At 38.3% G+C, this 27,545-nt stretch overlaps 1 protein-coding gene across 1 annotated transcript; it reads left to right on the top strand.

The window, feature by feature from the left end:
• The first annotated feature begins 202 nt into the window (after window positions 1-202).
• On the top strand, window positions 203-25,044 carry LOC134141463 (uncharacterized). Its single transcript, XM_062577694.1, has 8 exons — window positions 203-836; window positions 4,199-4,469; window positions 6,988-7,135; window positions 8,367-8,548; window positions 21,611-22,218; window positions 22,956-23,226; window positions 23,900-24,047; window positions 24,850-25,044. The coding sequence occupies exons 1-8, from the start codon at window positions 203-205 to the stop codon at window positions 25,042-25,044; spliced, it is 2,457 nt and encodes an 818-aa protein (XP_062433678.1).
• Window positions 25,045-27,545: the final 2,501 nt, after the last annotated feature.

Genomic DNA, 27,545 nt, shown 5'->3' with positions numbered 1-27,545 from the left:
TCCAAAGTCTACTTCCTTGAAATAGAAAGCTGGTCTACTGGTCTGAACCCATTCTGTCTGTAATGAGGTCAGATTGCTTAGAGTCATTGCTACCAAGCCACCTCTATACTTGAAAGGGTTTGACTTATTGATAAGCACTAAGTAAAAGGATTTGTAAGCCAAATGTGATTTTTCTTTTCTTCTTTTACAGAGTTATAGAAACATGAAGCTGTTGTTTTACCTGTGTCTTTTAATTGTGGGGCTTCATTCTGAAAGTTATTACTATGAGCATTATCCACAAGGTGTAAGAAACCAAAATCAAAGAGGCCAAGAAAACCAATATATGCCACAGCAGTCTGTAGGGAAGAGTGTTTGTCAGTTTGCGTGTTGTTTCTACAAAGAGATTTCTTCTCGTGAAAACAATGGGAATATATTCTTCTCTCCTTTGAGCATCTCCACTGCTCTTGCAATGCTGACTCTCGGTGCTAGATCAGACACTCTGACACAGATTCTTAGGGTTCTTAACCTTAAGCCACCTGAGATTTCTGAAAATGACATACATGAAGATTTTCGTCAACTCATGCAAATGCTAAACAGGAAGAATAAAGCGTTACAGCTGAATATGGGAAATGTCCTGTTTGTCCTTGATGGACTGAAACCACAAGATCAATTTTTGTATAATCTCAGAAACTTTTATGAAGGAGAAGTTTATCCTATGAACTTCAAGCAGGCTGATCAAGCCCAGGTGAAGATCAATGAATATGTAGCAGAAAGAACCAATGGAAAAATCAAAGACCTAATAAATAACCTTGATCCACTTACTGAAATTCTCCTCATTAGCTATATTTATTTTAATGGTAAGAAATGTACATATCATATTATCTTACTTCATACATTACTTCCCCAGGTCAGTCCGGGCTTCACTACCTTTTCTTGCAGTGCAGTTTCTTAGAGGGAATCGTAACTTGTTTTCCTTTTATCTTTACTCACACTTAGCTATAAACAAAGCTGTTGGAAATTATCAGCCATTAGAACTGCTGATAATTGCTCAACAAAGTTTAAGGCAAATTTTCCTGATATCTTTTAATATACTTATTTCTTTCCTGCTGAGTAATAAGTTAAATATATGTTCAGGAAGGTGTCTCTATGCAGTAGAGCATCTAGACCTATACAGTCTAGTGTGATTTAAGCACTTCCTTAAATATTTTAATGAATTGGAATGAATTTAATCTCCACCTCAGTGGAGTAGTTCAACAAGTTCAGAGTTCAATTCAAACAATCTTGTTAAGGTACAACTTAACATCATTCCTAAAATGAAGTCTTGTACTTACGCAGTAGTCTTGTTGTTACTGGGTATGTTTATGTGTCCAAAGACAAATATGTAACAATAGCTTTAGCTTCACACTTACATCCTCTTCTTTTTCACTATACTTTTAATACTTATGTGGTTGTAGTCCTGATGTGTCTAAGGCATAGGTTTTCAACCTTCTTTTGATTTACAAATCCTAATATTTCCCAGGGAAGAGATGGACCCCCTGTATCAAATAGACTCCTATTGACAATAAGCTTTTTTTTCTTAATTATCTCAGGCAGTCTGCTTAGATACCATCTGCAGATTTTCTTAGAGATTTGCAGACTGCTAATCTAATGAGAAGAGAAGTAAGAGTAGTCAAATAACAGATACTGCCTCTTCTTTCAAACCTTCTCACTCTTTGTATTCTGAAAGCTAAGCAATTGCACTCAGGAAAACAGTATTACATAATTTATCTTATTAATAATATTAAACTTTCTAATTGAAACAAAGAAGGCATTTATTAGAAATGCTTTTCTTCTTTAACTGCTAATCTGCATGCTTCCATTCCCCTCCAAAATGTCAGGTGTCTCCTCAAAGTAATTCAAAATCAGAGTTTTGTTTTGCTTTGTTTTTCAACTGCATCTCTCCTTGTGTTTTAATTAGCAGGCATCAGGCACTTCTTTCAAAATAGACAAAAAGCTGGTGATTTTTCTTTCTCCAAAAGGTGCTTTAAGGAGAAGGAACAATAAATTCAGTAGAGTGTAGAGTGTATGATGATACACTGTAAGAGGGAAAATTTGATGCATAATAGGAACAAGAGCCCAAAAGACTTCATATTGTGTTGTACCACAGATAATTTTCACATATTCTGATAACTGAGGGGTTTTTTTTAAGATAAACGTTCATTCTTATACCTGAAATGATTTCTGAGCTTCTCCAAAGCTGGTGGAAATTCAGCATTAGCTTTTCAATTTTAAAGAAAATGGAAAGATTAAGGAATAGTAGTAATAGCAATAATATGAATTTTTATCTTGAAATTGAGAATAGGTTAATATTAATTGGTCTAGAGGCTGAGCTTAGTCTGGAGAGGCTCTGTAAGGTTCAGGTGCCACTATAATCAGCCTGGGCTTTCAGAGTCACATCCACTCTCTCTGCTTTGCAGTTCTCCTTACAGAGTTCTGGTGACTTTCCTCCTCCTTTTTGTGCTTAGTTTAGAAGCTCTTCCCTAAGGACAAAAATCTGGCAATATTTGCCTGGTTCTTAGCCAGAGGGCATGTTATTCCACTGCAATACACTTGCCTTTTATTGTCTCTAGCCCACAAAGTATCACACTCTGAGGTTCATTTTCTCACTTGAACACTGCAAAGCATGTGAGAAAGGTGCCAGCCCCAGAAGGATGCCTCCTAAGAGAGAGGAAAGCACAGAAATACAGGTTTCTCTGAAAGAAGAGGAAAGGATTAGTGAATATTGCCTCTGTCTAATCTGTGTGCTCGATCCTGACATCCTACTCAGTTTTTGATCAAGCAAAACTCTTTTTGAAGTCAGTGGGTGTTTTCCCTTGGTTGAACACTAGGTAAATGTTGCTTGAGTGCTCCAGAATTTGTGCCATTCATGTTTCTGTGATTCATTCTGCCCTCCTTACCCCCTAAAATATCAAGGCAGAACTCCTTGCTATTGTATATCTGATGATAGAAGTCATCCTCATTTTTTATGCAAGTTTTAGAGTAAATCAGTCTGTAATATCAGGACTATGTTATTGTAGTCAGTATTAATGAAATATTGTGAAACTAGCAAATTTTCCTATCTTCGAAATAATAGCAGGCAGCGTTTTATGTCTTCAGAGACTAATATAGGCATGAATTAAGTCTCATGTCACTCTTTCCAAGCTCTTTGTAAGTGATGTTTATGCCTGTTTTATAGATGGCTGTAACAGCAGATAAGCTCATTTGTACCAAGCTGCCTAATAATCACTGTTCAAGTAGAAATCGGAAGTTGAAAGGATTACATCCTGTTTCATGGTTTTTAATGAAACTTATTTTACTTAGCATTGTGGCTTTGCTATTTTGCCCAGTAAAGCTGGTCAAAAATGATTTTTGTTCTTCAAGGCAAAGTTTACTAAGGAGTAACACCTCTTTATTAAAAAAAAAAAAAATCCTCCCCTCTTTTTTTTTAATTAGCTCAGTCTCTGAAATGGATGAGGTGCCTAGCTGGACTTTGGCTTAGAAATTCCTCTCTGTGAGGGTAAGAATCTTTCAGAGTTTCAATGTAGACAGTTTATTTTGCTATGACTAAGCGAGGAAGCTTTGGAAATTTAATGTTGTGAGTATGACAGTACAAAGGGTTGTGGGGTTTTTTTTTTTTTTTTTTTTTTTTTTTTTTTTAACTCAGCAACCTGATAGAAGCTCTTCATGATTTTATTGGCTATCAACTAAAGCAGCACATTAAATACTTCCTCTCTGCAAGTAACCTGAATCCCTTCCTTATTTCTCCAGAAGATTCATCCCTCACCTCATCCTTCACAAATCTGTTTTGGTGTGGGAACAAGTAAAGGAGAGAATATTTTTAATTCTTAGCTCTCATTTAAAGGTTGCATCATATTGGGGCTTTATAGGCACTTTAAAACTACTGTCATATAGGAAAAAATGCATATCCCTCTGTGCACATAAGAACCTTTGATATGCATCGTCTCATCTAAATAAAGTATATTGTGACCTTCTGTAAGAACTGGTGGTTTTCTTGCAAATTATATTTTTCCTATTGTGTGTTATTATTGAACTGTTCTGATTATGCAGTAAGATAAGTGCTCATTGCAAACTGGTTTATCTCTGAAGCTGATCCAGCTATACCAATTTATATCAACTATGAATGTGCCTTATTGTTTCTTGTCCTAAAAATATTTTATAACTCTGTCTCTTACATTTCAAGCTGAGTGGGAAAAACCCTTTGATCCAAAAAACACTAAAAAGGACAAATTCTTTGTGGATGGGAACAAGGCGGTTCAAGTCCCGATGATGTTTGGAATGGGCCTGTTCAAGCATGGCTATGATAAACAGCTGTCTTCCACTGTGTTGCAAATGGATTACAAAGGAGGTGCTTCAGCCTTTTTTGTTTTGCCTGATAAGGGAAGAATGAAGAAGTTGGAAAAAAAATTGTCTTGTGAATGTGTGTCAAGATGGAGGACATTAGTCTCAAAAAGGTAAAATTCTGCAGTTACATGTTGAGATGATAGGCAAGAGGATACATTGGTTTAAGTCTGTGATCCTTGAGTCATGATCAGGATACTATTTTTATTTTAATCTACAGCAGATTTCAAACCGACCAAAGCTAGAATTTGGTTCTCTTGTGCCTCTGTGTTTTCACAAACAGTACTGCACAAAGGAAAAACCTTGGCAACTCTAGAACCATTACTGTTTCTGCATTTTGTTTCCTCTCTTCATCTCTCTGTAGTCTTCCAGTTCTCTATCTTAAAAGACTTCTCATTTTTTTCTGTTTCTTACCTTCTCCTATTTACAACTAAATTTCTACCACTTTCCTTCATCACTTTTTTCGTAGCTGTTGCTTCCTTTCTGCCTGTTACAGTGATCAATAATGTTTGGCATGTTTGACAAGTGTTTTACATGATCAGTTCTCAACTGAATTTTATCTCAACTGAAGACAAAAATGATATCTTAATACAGAAAACAGTTAAATGCTCTTTACTTTGAATGACTGTAAGAACCTCTCAAAACAATATAACACTTTTTCCACAAAAATTTGACAGAAAAAATGTGTAGTTTTCAGTGCAGCTTCATAGTTTTGAAACTTGTAGGAGCAGCTATATGACTGGTCACTAAAATCAATATTGGATGAATAAGAAGCTGAATTAAAATACTTGTGTAGTATTTGTGTCGAAGAAACACGAATTGCCTTTAAAATCAGCAAGAAAGGAGCTAAATACAATTGGAAAGTTTTATGTTTCCTCGTCCTCCAAACCTGGGATATCCTATGTAGAAGCCCTCAATGGATGTAAAACTTCTAATATATAAAGGCATCACTGCCAGAGATCTTCAGCTTGTCTCATGCAGCTCCCCCTTTTTTGTCATGATGTTTCTCTCTCCTGCAAACTGATGACACAAACTTCATTTTTACTCTAGCTTTCAGAACAATTGATTGCCTTTTTCTACTATTGGGAGATGGATTTGATGTAGAGTATGAATTGATTAAAGGGTCTTGGGCCAGCTATTTTTGTCCTTGTTTCTCTATCTGCAACCTGAAGTTGATACAAGCTGCAGTGTTGGGAGGAGTGTTATTCATTACTAATGACTGTAGAATGGGGGATAGTGTCAAAGTATTGCCAGTATAGACAGCTGAGATCTATTCAATGATTGAACTGTGAAAAAAAACACAGTGTTCACTTCTGGAAAGTATATCCTAGTGCTTCCTGCCTGGTCACATTGTTGCTCTATGCCTACTGCTTTCTCTTTCCTGCATGTTGGCAGCAAGTGGGGGCTTGTGAATGAGTCTCCTCATGTAATAGCAAGACAGATGATGCAATGACAGTTGTATCCTCACTTGAGGCAGCAATCAGCAGCATCAGAAAATAGGTGTAAGTGAGAGATCAGCAACCTGTTATCAATCCACTAGCACTCTTATCTTTGGGTACCAGCCAGACTTGGCATTAGATTCATGGAGATGCTATGCTAAGGTGGAGGTATGGCCCTTCCCTTCTTGGTTGTACACTGGATGACTTACTCTTTGACCAGCTTCATTAAGTGCTCTGCACTCTGCCTGGACTGGAACCCTGCTCAGTTGTCTCAGTTTCTCATCAGAAACTGTACCTGTTATCAGCATTATTACTAGCCTCTAATTCAAGACATGCTGCTTCTGATTGTTAATGTTAGTTCTAACCTTAAGAAAGGAATTGTTAGATCCTTCCTGGGAGAGCAAGGAAGAAGTGAGTCAGAAATGTAGAGCTTTGCTTAATTTATGGAAAGCACCAGACTAGTCACTTTTCCCCAAAATTTGAATAAATCAGGCATCAGATTGGACATAGGAGAAGAATTATCTATTGAGATAGATAGACTAGATTCTATCAATGTGCTTTTGCTTTTTATTTTGTCATCAGTAAAATAATCGCCACATATTGTCCTGCTCCTTTAGTATATCTTTTTGCTTTCTTTGGTTTTGATTTATGTGGTAAAATCAAAGGTCAACATTTTTTTCAAAAGAGACCAGTGAATTTGAATGTCTTGGATTTTTTGTGTGCCTGGGATGAGATGCTTAGAAAAGAATTGTTTTGTCACAAGGTGAATACTCTGCATCATTCAGCAATGAGGCGTGTTTAAGATGCCTCAAGTCAAAAGCACAAAATCATCACCGACTTTTGAAAAAATCAGATGAAGAACCTTGAGGAGGTACATTAGGGATATATTGTGCTCAATGATCAATCAAAACATGGATCAATCTCACTATTCCCCTGTTGGCTCACTACAGTCTGTGAGCGAACAGCCTAGAGGCCTAGCCTTTCAGCCAGCCTTCCAACAGCCTTCCTGTTATAACCTCCTTTCCTTCTCCCCAAATTAATGCCACTATATATGTCCCATGTAGGCTACAGGGAACCTGCAAGCAGTGTGAGCTGTGAGGGAGAAAGCAAACTGAGTTGTCTTTAGACATCTGTGTTATAGTGTGATATCTGATCAAAAATTCACCATATTCTTGCACTTCTTTTCTGGCAGCTCAGCAAATGTGTATCTTCCAAAATTCACTCTTTCTGGGACGTATGACCTAAAAAATGTGTTATATAAAATGGGCATTATGGATGTATTCACCGATAAGGCTGACCTATCTGGGATCACTGGACAGCCCCAGCACAGAATTTCCCAGGTAAGTCATACTGGTTTTTGTTTTATGGGTCTATGGTAACTGGTACTCCCATCATTTTCCTTAAAAATGTTCATGATGCAAATCTCATGTAAAAAGGCTTTGCTATATATGTAAAGGCAGCTTCTGTCATACAGTGTATTTCAACAAAATTACTTAGGCTAACAGCACAGTTAGCCTGAGATGCATCAGATCTATTTTTTTTTTAATATAGAAGACCTCTTTGATCTACGTAGGGTCATCTTATAAAAAAGACATGGCCAAATTCTTGCATCTCTTCACCCTGGTGACTGCAGTGTGCTGTTACAGTCATCCTATTTCTGCTTCCCTTTGTATCCAGCTTTGCCTGTCTTTGTCAAGTAGAGAGCAGTAGGATGTATCACGGCTTGTATCTTGGGGAGGAGGCAGAAATAATACTTGCTTTTAAGGTGTCTGGGAGAAAGGAAAAAGACAATTATTAAAAATATTTGCCTTCAGTCCTGTGAGCAATGAATCCCATTAGTGCCAGGCCTTGGCAAAAGCTACAGGTAAGAGATACTTCAAGATACCCAAGTCATATTTCAAGATAACATGCTTCAAGAACTCTGACAATCACAGCCACCCTGCAGTACAAATTTCATCGTCTAATGCTGAGCAAAGCAACTGCCCCATAATGTCAGGTGGAATTTAGTGAATTAGGGTCTGTGAATGTATTGATTTTGCAAGCTAAAACCTATATCCTTCTCTGCTCTAACACTCTATTTTCAGTACTCCTCTATTCCCAATATGTTTCAAGAGATTAAGGAACATGGAAAAAAAAATCAGTGGACTATTCATTGTACTAATCTGCATGTTACTTCTTCATCTATATGAATTTGTCAAAGACAGTTAAATGTAGTCTCTTTTAAGTTTTATTCTAGCTCCGCCAATCTGCAGTAGTGTGAACAGGGAGTAAGATAAGAAACAAAGTAAATGTTTTTGCTAGCATGGAGATGCCCCTGTGCCAGGGATGAGCATTTGCTCTCTAGGGCAAAGGAAGCCATGCTTCATGTATCTTGCTAATTCATTTTCCCATTTTTTCTGTCTTTGTGAACTTACAAAGTTCACAAAGAAAAAAGGCTTGCAGTGAACTCACACCTGTCCTTCTGCTGCTTTTCTTTACCAATAACTTCTTCAGGCACTTTTAGCTCAAAGTTCTTATTTAGGCAACTAATTTTGTACCTCCTTGATTTGTAACATATCTGTTTCTTCACAGGCTGTTCATAAGGCTGTGGTAAAGGTGGATGAGACTGGCACCGAAGCTGCAGCTGCCACGGGCATGGAAATAGTGCCCATGTCCGTTCCTGCTACCATTATATTCAACAGGCCCTTCCTAATGATCATGTATATGAATGACAATGTGCTATTCATGGGTAAAATTGTGGATCCTCTGAAAAAATATTAAGTTGATGTACACATTAGGTATGCAGTGATCACCACTTTTAAACATATATTTGACCTAATGAGCATAGCATGGCTACAGAGGGCTCCCTACCTCTTAACCTGTGTTATTCATTATTTTTTTTCAGATGAGACTCTTCATCAGTTTAAGTTGCCAGAGCTGCATGTTTGTTTGGGCCTTGTTTGCTTTTGTTTTTGTTTTTTGTTTTTTTTAAAGAAGGTTGCATTCAGGCAAAACTGTCATTAAATCTGGGACAAAATAGACCTGTGTAATACTGAGAGCATAGATGCATCTTCTAGCAGGGAAGATGGGGAGCATGTAGGTGGAGAGGATTTTGTAAGCCTGTTTCTTCCCTCTTGGCTGTCTTCTCACCTATTTTTGCGTTGACTGACAAACTTGTACAAGTTACGGCACTGTGCTACTTGCGCCCATTTTCCTACCAACATGAAGTTCAAATCTAGCATAGTTCTTAACATACATAATGCTTACTGTCTTGCATAGTACCATTTTGTCCAGTGAGTCTGATACATCCTTACCTTTCAGCTGTCCCACCAGCTAGGCTGCTGCAAAGGGGTCATAAAGAAAGCGCTTTTTTTTTTTTTTTTTTTTTTTTTTTTTTTTTCCCTGAAGAAATATACTGTCCTCTCTGCTGTTTCTGCAAGGGCATACAGCCCAAATGCTTTGCAGGGCAGACATGTTGGAACTGGACCTAAGAAAAGAAGAGGCAGATGAGATCTCTACAGTTCAGCTCTCCGAAACAGGCCTCTGAATCAGATATACAACTTAGAGCAGCTGGAGGGTTACTTCTAGCATATGCCTGCATATGAACCAGCTTCTAGAAGCCCCCAAGCAGCAGGGAACATCAACTATCTCCCCTTTGTGCCAGTGCCTGTACATGGCACAAAGTACCTGGCCCCAGGAGATCACTGGCAGTAGTAAGCACCAATGTAGTATTTTTGTGGGATCAAGAACCCTACTTGTAACACCTTATACCCCATCTCTGACATATACCGTGTCTCTTGGCATAACCCCTTCTGTTCCCAGACTATCCAATAATACAACATTAGTACTCTGTTTCTCATCCGCTTCATGGTTAGCATAGTCACAATATTTTAGGATCCGTCTTCGCTATTAGGGTACACAGTACTAAAAGTCACATTCATAATGCACATGCGTATTTATTTTTTCTTAAGTATACTTTCCTGTCATTTTTTTGGCCTCCTTTTGTTTCACAGAATCTATCAGTATTTTATTTCTGTGCTCATGTTCATGGTATGTATCTGATACCTGGTTGCAGGAGGGGTAAACTGACTAAAATGGGTTGGTGTATTAATGGATATTAAGCATTAACACTAGTCTTTGGCCTTGAAATATGCAGACAAATGTACTACAGTAGAAAACTGACAATTAATAAACATGACATTTAAAAGTTTCTAATTTTGCTATTGTATTTCTGTAACTGGGAGTTAATTATTAAGATAGTGATTCAAGTAAGTTTTTCACTGATGTCAACAAACAGTTATCCTTATACTGCTCACATATCCTAGATCAATATGGTAATGCAAATGATAAGCTTCAGATAGCCTTCTGCTCTATCTTGCTTTGGCCTAAGCAGTAAGTGTCTGTTCAGGGCATAGCAGGTTATTTCTGTTAGGAGGACAAATTATTGGGAAGTTTGGGCCTTTCTTTGATGCTGTCATGGTTATTTCAAAGGCTATACACAGCATACTGTTTTCTACTGTATCAAATGTTCCATGTGTCTCATCAATCCTCTTCTCTCTTGACACCCTCTAATAGCTATGTTACCAGTCTTAGCTTGTGTTTTGAGCTGTGGTTCCTGTTTCTTTAGCTGCCTAATTCCATAAACAGAATTTGGCTGCTTCTTACATTTATATTAATTAGTATTCAGCCCACCATCTATATAATACTTTTTCTAATAGATTATGACAGGAAAATAAGAAAAGTGCATAAAGGTTATCAGCTTTTTGTAGGAACCCGTCTCCAAATAAAATCAACATGATACAACAAGAGAAGTAAAAGTAGATAAACTCATCTGTGTGATATTCAAATTAGGCAATAAGACAGAGAGTAAACTTATTACCCAAATTATAATAGATAATACACTCAACTTGCTTTTATTTCTTTTTGACTACATCACTGGTTCATTCCACAGCAAACTTTGACAGAGGGTAGGTTTCTTAATGGTTTTTACAGGGCTTTGTAAATTTAATTGATCTAGAGGGACTGCAGCATTTTGTTAGGTCACAAACAGTGTTCTGATATAATCAGATCTTAACATTTTGGCTCTGGAGATTTATTTGCAAATTACTTTCCTAAGGAAAATCCAAACAAAAGGACCTAAAATGAAACAGGAGAAAAGAAAAAAGCTGGCAAGTTTACACCGCCAAGTAAAGAAAGCTACCAGAAGTGGAAAGAAAATCTTCCTACCACAAACTTCCTGTTAACACTTCCAAGTGTTGACTTCCAAAATGAAAGTGTTGATGAAATCAGGGGAAAAGCCCCACCATAATGCTAAGTATAAAACCATAGTAAGACAGGACAAAGATGACTTTGAGAAACAAAGCAGCTAATAACAAATTCTTTCTCAAAGATATCAGAAGCCTGCAGAGAGCATGAGGGATGAATAGGTGTTCAGTGTGTAAGAGTGCCCAACATGAGTAAAGCCAGAGAAGGAAAACTCAGTCCATTACACATATAATGTGTAACCTTTGCAGTGGTTGAGCCTAAGGAGTTATTTCAAGTTGAAGTAACTGTAGAAAAGTTTTTCAAAAAAACAAAAGACCAAGTCACAACAAGTTGCCAGGACCATTTAGTATTCATGCAAGAGCTCTTACCACAGGAAGGAAAGTGTTAAAACTTTTTTATTGTGATATGTCACTTAGACTGGTTCTGTACCAGAGTAAAGAGAACTAACAAATACAATGCAATTTTTTTTCTTTTTTTTTTTTTAAAAAAGGGATACCAGTGAGCATGTAGAGAATTGCAGACCAGTTAGTTCAACTTTTATATTCTGGAAACTATAGAATTTGTAGACAATAGATAAATCTGACAAAAGTGAGGAAAAGCTAATGTGGCTTTGTTGAAGAAGTTTTGAAAAAGTTGATATGTCAGTGATTGTAGGAGTCAGACTTATACATGGTACACAGTTTAGAAAAAAAGTTTCCTATACCAAGGATTAAAAAAAAAAAAAAAAAAAAAAAGCTAGGAAAAGAGAGAACCCACTTGCATGATTAATGAGCTATAAGCTTAGGCATATATTACTCAGAGGATTCAGAAATCATGTGGAAACTTAATGAATTTTGAGGTGACATATTTTGCTGATGATCCTATCTTGTTCATAGGTTTTAAAGTGAACTGTGTGACTGTACTGAGTGAATTGCTGATCAAATGACAGATAACATAGAAATTTATTGTCAATAAATGCAAATCAAAGCATATGAGGAAAGAAGTTCCAGAATAGTGATGTATCCAAAGTTCAGACAAAAAGTTACAATCTTAATAATTTCCCTGAAAATTATTTTGATTTTTTTTTCCTCCATGTTATAGAAAAGTGGTAGAAAAAAATCAAGTTTATCACTTGTAAAACAAAAGTCAGTGTGAAATATTTTGATCATTTCTGTTTGAAAATGCTGACAAAGCCAATACATCCTTGCAAATGTTTAGATTTTTTCTGACTGTCCTTTCTTAAATAGAAATTGCTCCCTCATAACTTCTGAGAAGCTTTTCTGAGAAAGGATTGTTAAGGGAACTTTAAAGTACTACAGAGACACCTAAGAATCTGTTTGTATACTTGCATAATCTTGAAAGTCTCTCAGGTTTATGGGAAAAGATTTATGAGCATTTGTCAGGTAGTTTGTATTAAGTGAGTCATTTCCAGACCCTGAAGTTGCAGCTCACTTACAAGCCTGCTAACATAAAAGCAGTAGTAAAGAGTGGAACTCCCAGCTAAACATGTTGTTGCACTTGCTAGCTGCAGCTCTGCACTGAGTGCCCATGGCACACTAGTAGATATAACTGATTTTATGGTAAACTATACAGGAAAGTGTGTTCAGACCATGCCTGTAAAATTTTACCACCTTTAAGACAAAGATGGGACAGCGAATCCATTTAGACTTTGTTCTGGCTTGTAGGGTTCTACTTCTGGTGAGGAGATCCTAGTCGTTGTGCTTCACAGATTACCTCAGGAAGGCTGTATCTAAATATTTCAGAGATGTTAGAAGAGTAAGAGATGTTAAATGTCATCTGTGCTGTAATATTTGGGTGTTGGGTTTGAAGTTATAGTAATTAAGAGTGTGGAGGCGAATTAGAAAAACAAATGTGTTTGTTAAGAGATTAATTCAATCATCATTAGCAGGAAAGCTGGAGCATTCACAAAGGCTGGAGACCAGTTCAAACTGGTTTTCATAATCTCCACCCTCCTAAGCTCTACCAAAGGCATTAATTTAAGAGTGTTGCATCATCGGGGGGGGGGGGGGGGGGAAACTCTCACTGGTTGATCAATGAACCTGAGAGCAGGACGTTGTCACCTGGAAGCTTTTGTGACCTGATTTACCTTTCTGCAGAGTCTCACGTTCAGTAGGCATCTTCAAGGCTAGGACTCATTCTTGCTGACCCTATACCATATGTATTGCTGTTCTACTCTATGGAAGAAAACGCTTAGGTATTCTGTGAAAATCAGCTCAAAGGAAAATAAAAACCTGCGTGGCTTTTATTGGCCCCCTAAAGTTGGCTTTTGCTACAGTCTGGCTTTATCATCATTCCCTTCCTTTGACTTCTAAGGGGACTGCTTTTCCCCCATGGAGTAACAGAGTCAACAGACTCTACAGTTACTATTCTCCAAGCTGACTAGAGGGTGGTGATGAGTAGAGGCATGGTGTGCTGAGGGGATGAGAGTGGCCATCTCCATGAGAGGGGATGTGACTGTGGGTGATGTGAGGGAAGGCAAAGAAAAGAAATAACAGGTATTAATATATGGAAGTCAACACCAGGCATAGTACTGGCTAGCTCAGTGTAGGCAAGTTTTGAAGTTTTGATCTAAACTGAAATAGTCACAATTCAAGCTGATTTCTGTTGAAATTAACTAGTTTGAGATACTTGTGTGATGGTTCATTACCTGGAAAAATTGCTCTTTTTACTTGTTCGTGTGTAGATTTAGAATAGAATTTTTAAAAGCCACTCAATGTTGGCCTAAATATTCTTCCTAAATAGTCAAAAGTAGTGGTCAGGATAAAACCTAATGCATATTGTATCTATTCAAACTAAAATTGAAACCTGCTTCCTTTCTGTCTGTGTCACTTGGTGGACTGCTGTGTTTGCACCCACATTTTCAGCAAAGCTGTTCTGTAAGAATGGAGAGGCAGTCAGGGAGTAATTATGGAAATTGCCTCCATGTCTTATGAGACCACTTTCTGGGACCTTTCTTTGAGCTTTAGTCAAAATCCGTAGTATTCTTGGGCAACTGAGCTTCTGAGTCACGGAGTAATGCCATCATTATTATTTGAAACTACTTTGATTAGCCTTGCTTGATCAGCTGCGTGGTTAAATGTTGGCACTGTCTCATCACTCAGCAGTACAAAGAAGGTAAAGGAAGCAGTTCAGATGAGATAGTCCCGACAAACAACTAACCGTGGACCAAATGGAAAGGTGAAAAGAAACTTTGTAATGAAGGCTTTCAAATGTATGCAGGTTGCTTAAATCTTGAATTACTCATTGGGATGGTTCTTGTTAACTATATTTTCATGTTGTATAGACACACATTATTACAATTTTAAGTACTGTACTACTGCTTAAACCCCATAATTAATTGATTAATTTATTTCTTTCTTTAATGCAAGAACATTATTAGGAAAGAAGGATGGGCCAGTGGTTACAGCACTGGGCTGGGGCTTGAGAGTTTCTGCTTCCCTTCCCAGCTCAGTCAGAGGCTCACTTTGTTTAAATCTAGCTTTTCTCTTTGCTTTATAGCTGTAGATGATGGTAACAGTCCTTCCTTTCTTTGTTTAAACAGCCAGAGCGGGATTCAGGGGCCTAACCAGCGATAACTAGTATGATTTTAAAAACATAATGCCTACACAGAACTGGCAGTAAAAGTATAGGTTCAGATGAGATAATCCCAGCTGGCAGGATCTTTCAGTCAACCTGCAAGTGAGAAAGTGAACACAACAATCATATCCATCTCTGTTTCCTCAGACAAGATTCTTACACTGGAGGTACTGGCAACAAATATTTGTATTTTTTAGTTGTAAAAGAAGTTAAAATGAAAGGACTGGCTCAGATAGTGTCATGTGATGCATGAAAATGATTAATACTGGCAATTTATGTGTGATTGATGATCTCCTCCCATGCCGCACTGCCAAATGTATAGGTAGCTAGCACCTCTTGAATGCAACTATTAAGTACCTCAGGAAAGAAGACCCTTTCTGTAAAGTTTTGAGGACTTCCTATGTAAGCTTGCAACTGAGGAACTTTTCCAAATTCACTCTTTGAAGCTGTGTATAGGTGCATCCTACAGAGTACAGTTTTTCAAACTATGCATCACAGACACCAAGGGAGGGGCCATGGTATTAAACTGATAAAAATCAGTGCTGTCTTCACTGAATTTAATAAAGAAGTTAAATGGCTCAAAGTCATTGAAAGTAACTTCATATTTTCACAATATATTTCATTTTGTACAAAAGAGCAAGGTAAACAAGTTATTTTTATCTTACAGATGAGAAAACTGAAGCCCAAGAGAGAGTATTAGTAATGTTCCTAAAGTCAGAGCTGAACTACTCAACAGAGCTAGCAATGTCTCTCAAATTCTTCACCCACTGCTTCAATTATGAGGCTGTCCATCCCATCCTGAAGCCATTCAATACTGAAAATTATCTGGACAATGGAAAAGGTTCTTGGAGATCTTTATTCAGTAAGACTGAAACATGGTTATTTCATCAGCTATTTTTTGATTGATAAAAGAAAGAGGAAACAGTATTTTTACTACTCTTACACAGAACTCACTCTTGGAAGTTACCTCCATACAAAAATCTCAGATTGCTTTGTTACTAACATTTGTATTACAGAAACACTCAGGCCTGAAATGAAGCTCCATGGTGCAAACTTTACACACAGAAATAGTGAGAAACAGGTCCTCTCTGAAAGATTTTGGGAGTCACCTGAAGGGCTAAATAAAGTTTTCTAATGTTAGATGATCCTACCTACTCTTCTGCTGCTTCTTCAGAAGGACTGAGGTCTGCTGTAAGTCCTGTCCTATATCTGGCAACCTGTACTCTTCTGAAACAGCAGTAGATGGCTTAGTCATTTTTGTTGCTACACCATACACATAAGGCACATGCTACATTTACTTGGTAACTTGTAATTGTTCTTGCAACTGAAAATTGATGATTAGTGTTGCTGATCATTGCCATCAGTAAAAAACAGTTTTATAAATTCTCATCCCTGCTCCCTACGCAGTTCATGCATGTTATTAGTGACAGTAATTCAAACAAAGAGTAGCTCTGGGAGCAGAACTGCTGTCTCCCAGTGAGTGTTCTCATCATACATACTGTATCTCATCTCTGTTTCATATTCTCTTTCTAAAATAAGGAATTTTGCCTTCCTGGCAGCACAATGGAGAGATTCTCAAGGAAGGAGGCTCAAGGAGTATGTATCAGTCATTGAGTGCAAATAAGGCCTTTTTTCTTCATACATCTCATCCAGGCTCGAAGAAGCATAGTTCACCAAACAGATGTGGATGTTTAGTCTTAACAGTTCTCCCTGCTGTGATCCTTACTGTGAGATCCTTCCCAAAATTTATTAATATGACTAGAAACTACCTGGGAGGGGGAGAGGAAGCCCATTTTCCTTCCTTATTCCTCACTCGTTTCCCTCATGTTGCTGCTGTGCCAATATACTTGTGATCTCAGTACTTCATACTTAGAAATCTTTTTACTGCTTAATCCATAAGGATAAAGAATTTTTGATATTTAAAGTAACTTGTATGTCTGTGAGCCATAATCCCAGAATAGTTTTATTGTTGCTAGATTGGCACCAAAACTCTAATTTTCTGGTATTAGGTGTAGAACAACACTGGACAAGATGCGTGATTCTGTTGTCGTCCAATAAGCATTTATATGAGCCGTCGGTTAATTAGGATGTCTTTAAACCTGCTGACTGTTTGGAATGATTTGCTCAAAATAAAGAAACAGGCAGGAAGTTATTCAGAAGATCTTGGTAAATGCGTGAAATACTCTGTGGGTCTATTTCTTATAAAGAAGTCAAGTATAAGTTGGGAAATGGAATAGATACTGATCTCCATGAAGTATAGTTCAAGCCAGAAATGCAGCAGTAACTTAGACTTGAGTAATATAGACTTTGTCACTGGTTGAGTGTGGTCTTAATTGTCAGAAGTAACAAACCATTTGGTTATTTAATATTCTGGACTTTTATTCCTATTAAAACCAATTAATAGAGAAGCAGAATCTGGTCACTAAATGAATGATCAGTATGAATCTGGTTAATACAATGTCATAGTGTGGTTTTAGGGTTGAAAATTACGGTCAGTGAAAAAGGTGGGACTCTAGTTGGCTCATGGCAATGCATGGTATACCTGGCACATGTGCAGGTGCTCATCAGTTCAGTTTAAACAAAAATTGGCATATCAACTTATTGCTGCAAATATAATGAAATGCCAGGGAAATTCCTTGTTAAAGTGTAGCTTAATGTTGTTAAAAACAAAACAAGGCCTGGCCAATGAAAAAGCAAATAAGAGACGTATAACCATTTTGTAACACAGCTTGTCCTCGACCACCGTGACCTTTTACTCACTTAGATTTGATCCATAAAATAATCTCTGTACTGTTTTTATGACATTTTGCAGCTAAAATTGGAAGGAACAACTTTAAAGGAAAGGGGAAAAACATGGAGAGAGGAAAGCAAAGAGTTAGAATGTCAAGACAAGGTTTATCTATGTTCTCTCTCTGTTGATGTATGTTTGTATGACAAAATTACTCATACAGGTGGACAAGTATATGACCAAAAGAGTGGTCACAACTGGGGAAACAGATGTGATGTCACTACTCAGCTGTACTCTTAGTTGCTAACTGGATGATCAGCATAATCCTCTAGCATTTTGTTCCTACTGGGAAAAGTTAATAGGAACAAGCAGTATTTTTTTTCACTCTAACCATTTCAGATTGTAGGGAAATGGGCCAGAAGAAAAAGAAAAAGTGTGCACATCACTGCATGTGTGGGAGTAATGAGAACAGCTTGCTGCCTCTGTTCCTGCCACCTACCTGCAGCAGTAACTCAGGTGCATGTGGAACAGACATATGAGGGGTCTACATCTGCTGCCTTACTAAGACATATAGTAGGAAATCCTGAAGGAAGCATAGCTACCATATATTCTCTCAATGGCATGGTCTTGCTATCAAACTGAAAAGGTACAGGCTATAACTTGGAGCTTGTATTCAGGTTGAAGATCAGGAGGAAGACGTGGCTCTGGTCTGGAATTTGGAAGAGAGATGAGCTTCCACTTTGTACAGCTGCCAGCTCTCTGTATGCTTCAGGTCAGCACAGTAAGTCTGACTTTCATCATCAAGTGTCAGCGTCTGTTTCTAGTGGTTCCCGACACTCCTGGTTTCCAGTAGGGTCCTGGTTGCGCAGTGTTTATGCTAAGACCTAAGGAGGTCAGAGGCAACAGACAGAAAGTCACAGCTACTATTCAAATGGCACATGGTTGTTAGCTCCACTGGTTGAACTGTGACCTTGGAAACCCTGTTTCATCAATATTTGCTCTGTTTCCTCTTTTTTTCTTTTTCTTTTTTTTCCCTTTTTTTTTGTGGCTCCAAGTTTTATCTATACTGTTTAATGTTTAACAGTGGAAACTAAGCAGAAGATGATTTAGCAATATAAGTGACAGTGTGGAGAACAGCTTGATCAATTGAGCACAGCAGGATACTTCTGGTTTTGTAAGTAGTGCATTCATTTTTTCATAGAGACTTGAGCCTGATGGTTTCTGTAGTCTGAGGATTTTTCATGTTCGATTTATATTATTCGCATATTTGTGACTTTGTTCTTTGCAGCTGTTGCCATGAAATAGTAAATAAACAAATATCCAAGGGACCAACAGAACCTGCAGTTCTAGGGGAAGTATTCTTAGCCTGAAATTAGAATAAAATAGCCTTTAAAGTTGCAGTGATTTCTTAAGCAGTTAGTAAAGCTGAATGTTGATGAAATCACCTTTCAGGTTGGATACAGCCTTTACTGTGACTCGGAATTAGCATAATCCCCCTAGTGACTGGCCATAAAGTCCAAATTATAAACTTTCCTGGTGACTTAGTATATAAAATAACAATAGAACCACTGCCAAGGCCAAGGTTTTTAATTAGGATTGTGGTGAGTGCAGGGGAAGGATGGAAGGCCACAATTTCTGCATGTAATCACCCCTTTTGTTTTCATAGACAGATCAATATGTGGGTTTGACAGAGATGTAATTTCTGAAATTCCACTTGGGATATAAAAAGCACACTCCATATTTAATAAAGCCTTTCCAGTCTTTTCATCTTTGACATGGTAATCATACAATTTTGCTATCTAGAATTTTCAAATTTCAAAATGTTGAAACTAATACATTTACATTTCTGAAGACAAAAAAGCATGTTGGGGAAAGTTGATGACAATTTTTCAGTGTTTTCCAGCTTCTGGTAGAAGTACTTCTCTTGTATTTCTAGTAGAGGGCTGTAGTCTAGAAGTATTTGAACTGGTCTATTACTAGGAGAAATTAAGTGAAGTTCTGAGCCATGCCTAACATGAACTAGCTATAGGCAAATCATATTCTGTACTTCAAAAATTCTTTGAAATTTAGATTAAGCTCTGCTTGGATATAGGAAGTGATCACGGATGAGGGTGTGTCTCAGACAGATAAATATCCTCCTGTTATTATTTGATCAAGTATGCAATATCTCAAATAGCTAGAGAAAAATACTCTATAAAAGTACTTGTGAAGCAGTCTTTGTATATGTAGTTGCTTGATTTACCGCATTACGTAAGGACTTTTTTCCTGGGAAGAAGGGGGAGACTTCTACTTAGAATAGATGCAAGCAGCTGATTCGTATTCCCATCCAGGGCCATTCTCCATCTTTTTGTTTAAGGAGATTAAAATTTAGCATCTCTCCCTCTCCCTGCAGGTCATTGCAGTGATCACTACCTGGACTCAGGCAGGCATACTCAGTATGTAGCTAGTATATATGTCGACTATACGAACAAGAAAGATTACCGTATCAGTAAAGAAATAAAGCAGTTGGTTAATCACCAAGAATACTAGAACTTGGACTGCCTTCAGAAACTCTACCTAGATCTTGTTTATAGAGCAGACACAATGGTCTCTCACATCTAGGAATGAATAAGAACTTCATCTTATCCAGAGAAAAGTTGTGGGATGATACTTGTGCTTGCTCTGAATGACCTGGAGAAATACACTCCAGGAAGAGAAGGAATGAGTTCAAACAGGCTATAAATGCACACGACTGGAAACTGGAAGAAGAAGTAAACATAAAAGTGGTAAAGTTCTAGAAAAATTTTCATGTAGAAGGTGTTGATGGCAAAAAGCTTATTTTAATAGATAGCTTGTTAAGTTTTGAAAGAGCTTTTACATGCTGTGTGTCCTCAAAATAGCAGGGAACTGAGTTCAGTAAACTAGAGACTTGTTCCAGCTCCTATGAAGTGCAGGAGGCTTGTGTGAAGCATCTCGTGCCAGCATTAAGCGAAAGAGCATAGTGAAGAAACCCATCATCTTCAACTGGAGTACTCTAGAGTATTCAAATGGGAACTGTGTTCCTCTTTTCTTCTTGGATCCAGCTAATGTGGCACATTGCATGCACTACCAGCAAGGGCCAGTTGTCTCCAGGGTTGTTCTCCCATTTGTTGTAAGCTATTTATAACAGAATACACATTTGGGAACCTATGGAAGCTCTAGATTGCACTGATACGCCATTTTGTGGAATTTGTCTACATACGTAGACCATATTCCCTGCAGATAAGGAGTCTATCATTTTCTGCCTGGACAGCCAGAATATGGCATACGGACACATGAGCTAGGGCCTGTGCTGGAAATGGTCCTTCCTCCACACTAGAGGGACCCCCACATCCCACGTGGCCGTAGCCGTGTTACCGGGTTAACGGATGGTGAGGGGCATGGCACCATTTAACCAGTCACAAACACCTGCTGCAGTCCCCAAATGGGGTGTCCCTGTGTTTCAAACATGCCCCTCGTCACCAGCTATAAACTTGCCACTTCCCCCATGCCTTTATGCCCACCTTTGGGTACATTGCTGACATGCTACGGCCTGCTCCAGGCTTATGCCTTGAACTTTGCCTGAAGTTTATGTAAATGCCTTTCATCCCTAAGTTATCAGTTGTGGCCAGTGACTGGCCACACAAATAAATAGCCATGAGGTAAACAAGGATGTGCGTTTAAGGTGTACCAGAGAGTCCCTAATAGTTGTCTACCCCAGTGAACGTGCAGGAGTTTATCCCACTTTCAGAGAAAAGTGAGCTGCCTTGAGTTACCTCCCATTTACCACAGTGCATATGGGCAGGTACCGCAGAGCAGTTGATGTCTCTGAAACCCACACCCTGTCTTACCTCATGGTAGCTTGCTTGTTTAGCTGTACTCTATAGGAGACAATGATACAGGGAAGATAGTATCACTATTAATAGAGTTTAATATGCTCTTTGGCTCTATACTTTCACAGCCAACAAAGAATAGTCTTTTCTAAGTAGTTACAATGGAGAATTGTGGTTTTATTACAGCTGACATTTTAATTAATAATTGTGTTGAATTTATTAATGTCACTTGAAATTGTGTATACAGTCAATTTAAAAACTGTATGTATATTAGCTCTTTATAGTTGCTTTGTATATTTATGATAACAAACTATTTATTATTACTTACTACAAAGGTCATCATTACCTTCTGCTCATCTAATGACTGTTTATTTTGTGACAGAATAATTTGAAAAGAAGATGAAGCATCTCCTGTGCCTGTGTTTGTTCCTTGCCAGTCTTTGTGCTGTAACCCACTGCCACCATGGAGACGTTTGCCATGAAGTCAATAATACGAATCTGCATGATGGAGTAGAAAATTTATTAAAGCATGACTGTCACAAACGAGGCTCTAACTATGCAGATTTTGTATTTAGATTTTACAAGCAGATTATAGCAAAAGAAGCTGACAAAAATGTTTTCTTTTCTCCCATGAGCATCTCCACTGCCTTTGCAATGCTGTCTCTTGGTGCTAAGTCAACCACTCTGTCTCAGATTTTGGAAGGACTGGGCTTTGGCAGTGTTGCTGAGGCTCATGTAGAACATATACATGAAAGTTTTCATAAAGTTTTAGCAGTACTGAATTGTACTGATGTTAACATCACATTAAATATAGGAAATGCCCTTTTTACAGCTATTGGGCTTGAACCACAGGAGGCATTTTTAAAAAATACCGAACAGTACTATGATGCAGATTTTTTTTCTTGCAATTTCCATAAGGAAGAAGAAGCCAAGAGGCAAATCAATAATTATGTAAAGGAGAAAACCAAGGGGAAAATTCCTGAATTAATTGATCATCTTGATGGCAATACTATAATGGTTCTTATTAACTACATTTATTTTAAAGGTAAGAAATTGACCATAATATTACAATGGATAATTTTGATGCAAAAAAAAAGAAGATGTAAAGAACTCGTGATTTATTAACAGAGTGACTATATGGGAAAGAGCTAAATTATGCAGCACCTTCAAGGTAAGTATTAGGCCTGGCTAAATAGTGACAGAGATCAGGGTGTCTGATTATAGAGAAATATTGGTTGATTGATGTTTGTCCAATTTTCCTGAAAGCTGCGAACAGTGTAGTCCCCCTGCAGTGGGCTAGCTCACAGCCACAGATCTGCTGCAAGTGGTCTCTGTAGTCTGGGTGTCATAACCAAGGATGTTTCTAAGATCTCCATACTGAGTATATGTGGCAGTCAGACCCTTAGGGGACTGAGTGACAGCCATACTCTATCAAAGAGTCCCCAGTATTATGGCAGACCTATGAGATACCCTGTCTGAAAATTCGTGACCTAGCATTTTGAGGGCCTTTGCTTCTGATGCCCTGCTTGAATTTAAGGTTCATTATTCTATTGATGAATTCCTAACCAGATTGAGTGCAGTCAGCTTGTATCTGACATGGCCCAACAGGGGGATTTGAAAGTCAGAAAAGGCGTAATGAGATCCTGTAGTTACGTGTATAAGCCTGTGAATTAAAATTCTCTTCAACACCCTAACATTCAAGTTGACCTGATTAATATCAGCCATTTTTATGATCCTTGCATGTTCAAATGCAACGTCTTATCTTCTCTTTTCCCCCATTAGCTGCCTGGGAAAAACCTTTTGCTCTTCAGTATACCTATGAGGATGATTTCTTTGTGAACGGAAATGCATCTGTTAGTGTCAACATGATGCGATGTGAAACTACCTACAACAGTTACTATGACCAGGATCTCTCTTGCGAGGTGGTAGAGCTGCCTTACCAAGGCACTGCACGAGCGTTGCTCATTCTGCCTGATGAAGGAAAAATGAAACAAGTGGAAGATGCTCTTTCAAAAGAAACTATTTGTAAGTGGGATAACAGACTTGAAACCAGGTAACTCTTGGTAGATTGATTATTGTACTTTAGAAAATAATGTTATTTTTGAGAGAAAGCATTCATTTTAGATCTCCTGCTGGATTTAGTACAATGCTTTTATCAAGCAGGGCTTTAAATGATTCCCAAGTTGAATCAGACTAGAGCATAAATGATTTGCCACTACAGACTCTCTGACTTGACAGAAGTGGACATAGCAGTTCAACAGCTATCTCAGGACTTGCCTGTCTGCCTTTTGGCTACCATATCTCTTCTTTCATGCTGCTAATGTAGTTCATTTTCTTTGCTGTGTCTTGGATTTTGTCCCTCTTTTCCCTTCTGGCTTTTCCACTCCAATCTTTGTGCTCAGTCCATTTGCTTACAGTCTCTGCAACCTGCTGTTCTCACAAACATCTGCTAGGTATGTGTGTCCTGGCACTGGAATAAAGCAGCAGCAATGAAGAAATCAGCCTTTTTTCAAGAGTAACTAAAATCAAAGACAGAATCTAGGTACAAGAAAATGATGCATCTCTCTCTGGATGCCCAGATTGCTCAGAGAGTACAAATGCCACCATCAAACACATTAGAAATCAAAATAATACTTTCAAGTGTCACTGCATTACGTACTATTCAGCCTGCTGGCTGAAATAAGATTGCCATGCTTCACTACTGTTTCGTTTTCTCTGTTCAACAGAAGAGTAAATTTGCATTTACCAAGGATTTCTATCAGTGGCTCTTACAAGGCTGATGAACTGTTGAAGGAAATGGGCATTACTGATGTATTCTCTGGTAATGCTGATCTGTCTGGAATTACTGGCAACCATGGTCTCTATGTTTCAAAAGTAAGTTACTAGTGAGAGATGATGCTAGTGGAGTTTGTTGGTACTTGTGAGCAATTATATCCGGGATTTTTAAAGACTTGTTTTCTATCCTTGTCCTACTAAAGTTATAAGCAAAACAACTCACTGATATCCATGGGCTTGCTTAGTAGTTGTGCTTTTTTTACAGAGTTCACCTTTGAATTACATTAATATCACTATTAAAAGGCTGGATATTAAGTACATGGGAAAGGGGGACAAGGATTGCTATGATTTCTTGGCACTGGAATACAACTGTTTACATGCAGTTGTGTCAAGTAAACCATAAGTGAAAGATACGTCATGATATTTTGTTGATTGGTACCTCATTTTTAATATTCTCAAAGTTTCCTGGAAACTTCCATTTTTCAGTGGCAGAATTTCACCAGAATTTCACTAAAACTGCTTTTTAATATGTCAAAGATGTCCAAATACTGCCCCTAAATTAACATTGACATAGCAGTGTTTCATTAATCTTTGAACAATAGAGAAAGTGATGTAAGTGGAAGTCCAAGTCATCTAAGAAAAGAAATTAACTAGTGCACAAACTGCTATTGTCCCCTTCTACTCAACGCTGGTGAGGCTGTATCTATTTGTGGAGTCCTCAGCTTAGTCCTGGCATGGAAGACACTCCTGTGGCAGGCTGTTGGAGATTTACTATACAACTGGGTCCACTGGATTTTATCACTTCTTTCTTCTATTAAATATTCCTTAAGAAGGGAGTTTATTTTTCCTTCCTACTTGATGTCTCATATATACACCATAATTTTTGCTTTTTTCCCTGCAGGCAATTCACAAGGCCCTGCTGGAAGTAGATGAAGCTGGGACTGAGGCTGCAGGAGCCACAGCCATAATTATTAGAAAAGTTTTGCATCCTTCTGTTACCATCAAATTCAACAGGCCCTTCATTATGCTGATTTCTGATAAAGCAACCAGCACCACACTTTTCATGGGGAAAATTGTCAATCCTACTGAGAAGTAATTGATGAATTACTGGGCATGTATTGGGCATGAGATATAGTGGGTAGAGTGTTGAATATGTGAACTAGTTAGTGCTACTAACTGTTCTCTGAGGGGTATTTACAAGTAAATGATCAATTTCTGTATCAAATAAACAAACAAAAATTCTACAAAAAGTCCTGACAGTTTAAATATACAATGTTTTCCCCAATTGAGTGATTCAAGTTATTAATATATTTCCCAAATTTGGGGGGAAAAAACAATTTCTTGCAAATTCCTCTGTTATAAGAGAATCCTCTCTGCTGTGTGCTTTTGTCCAGGCCCCTTTTAGTTCTGAGTTATTCACCAAAAGCTCTATCCAAACAGGAAACATTTCTATTATAATTGTATTACATTCTCTCAGGCTGATGGTCAATATTCTCCTGAGCCAGTCCCTACAGAATCCCTTCTTCCTCACATATCGCTTTGCTATTTAGTCAGTTGTGATTTCCCCTCAGCCAGTTTGGTCTTCTTTCTTACATGGTCCAACTCTTTTCCTAGGACATAAAAAAAAAAAAAAAAAAAAAAAAAAAAAACTAACAAAAAATAGGAAGGTCTGAGCCAATAGATTATTCCATTGTAGCACTGTGAATGTCCCTTTGCAGTCCACAAGTCAGCAAAAAACTTCGAAACACATTGACATTAGGCATAAATTGTCAAGGAATTGTCCTACGATGTTATCCATGAATTATTTCTATGGCTAACAAATAAACTAAGCTTTATGATTTAAATCTATCATTTAAGGACTGACTCTTAGTGTCTCCAGTTTCTTGTCATCATGCTATAAATCTTTTAAAATCAGCAAAAACTTTCAATCACTCTTATTAACGTAGCAGGATGCCTATAAAATATGTTTTTAAAGGCTGTTAAGTGACTCCAGCTGTTCTCAGATGGAGATGGAGATTCTTGCATTCTCTCCTTGTGTGCCTAATAAGGTAAAACCTGGTGTCAAGAAATACATAAACAGTCTTGTTGTTGCATGCGGGTCTGGAGACCACCCACTCTTACTACAGATGAGCACTGGGCTCAATGCTTAGCTTTGCTAAACTCTATAGCAAAACTTTTATTGCCCAGTTGCTGTCTCAAGGAGAGCCTGGCTCCTGCTTTGCCAGTTACTCTCCAATTACTCTACACACTTTGATTCATACCATTGCATATTAACCCTGGATGATTTTTTTTTTCTGCAACTGTAACTTGGTCTCTTTTCCAGGGCAGCCAGTGCTCCTGAACGTTTACTGTTCATTTCTGTTGTGGTTCTGGCAGTGGGCTGTAAGCGCTGAGCAGACAATGCATGCCCCAGATTAGCAAATAAGCTTCACCTCTGACTTTTCTCTGACCTTCTGACCTGTTCTCTCACCTGAGGTCTGTCCTGAACAGAGGTGCTTTATTGGGACCTTTTCTTTTTATCATGAATGCCTATAGTTTGGTTTTAGTGGGCATATGGTTCTGACTTGGTGAACTGGAGACTGCTGCCTTGCTCAGAAACAAGACTTACTTTGCACTAAACAGCATCTCCTATGCAGCAAGAACACAGTGGAAGCAGTGAACTTGCTTCAGGTGAGACAAGATACCATCACTGGGACTGGGAGATACCATAGCTCTGTGCAAAGCAGCGGCTTTTACAAAGTTGAGATCAGTGATAACTTCAGGCATGAGGTAGTCTGCTCTTAGATGACCATACGAACTCAGCAAGAGCTGGGAGTAGCTACAGGGAGATCCCACCCTGATAGCTAATGCACCAATACTGATTAGAAAGTAGGATGGTGAGATTTTTATCAGAGTAGAGTGGCAGAAAAACAGGTTCTAGGCTTATTGGTAAAGGAAAAGAGGTTAGGAAAAATCTCATGGCTGCTAGGACAGAGCAAAGATTTGGAGAAATAACAGAGCAACTTCCTGCCTTTTCTACCTTCCAAGTCATTGCTTTTGAGAATGGGAAGGAGAATGGAGGCCAGGAGGAGTGCTGTACTGGGAGTTTTCACCCTGGAGTTGATTGAAGTGGACCAGCTCAAAGAAGAAACATGGATCTATTCAGAAACCCCCTCATTTCTGTAGGGCTCTCGCTTGTAGGCAGTCCCCTCTCCCAGTCCAGAACAGATGGAACCCAGTGGGTAACACCACCTGACAAGAGCAGTGGGCACACATCACATATGCATGGCTGTGGTGCTACATCATGAGGGCTAGGGCACTGTGTTTTCCTACAGGGCTCCTTTGAATGCTGGATGTGGTTAGGGGGTAAAAACCAGGCTGTGGGGCATCACCACAGTTGTCCTCTATTTCCGGAACTTCCCACTCCAGCCTCAGCAGGTTAACCTGAGCTGTGTCAGGATCTTGGAGTGGAAAGGGAGAATGGTAATCGAGTGAGATGAGAGGTGTGGAAATCCGTCGGGCCAGGGTGCCAGATCTTCATGGCTGATGCTACTGTCAGCATGTTCCTCATTATTTTCTTTAAGAACAGGCCCAAATCTGTAAATTTTTATGAAGAGA

Source organism: Rhea pennata, chromosome 5 (assembly GCF_028389875.1).
Source record: "Rhea pennata isolate bPtePen1 chromosome 5, bPtePen1.pri, whole genome shotgun sequence".
Classification (NCBI taxonomy): Eukaryota; Metazoa; Chordata; class Aves; order Rheiformes; family Rheidae; genus Rhea; species Rhea pennata.
Note: the sequence above shows the minus strand (reverse complement) of the source record. Positions and strands in the feature narration are given on the sequence as shown.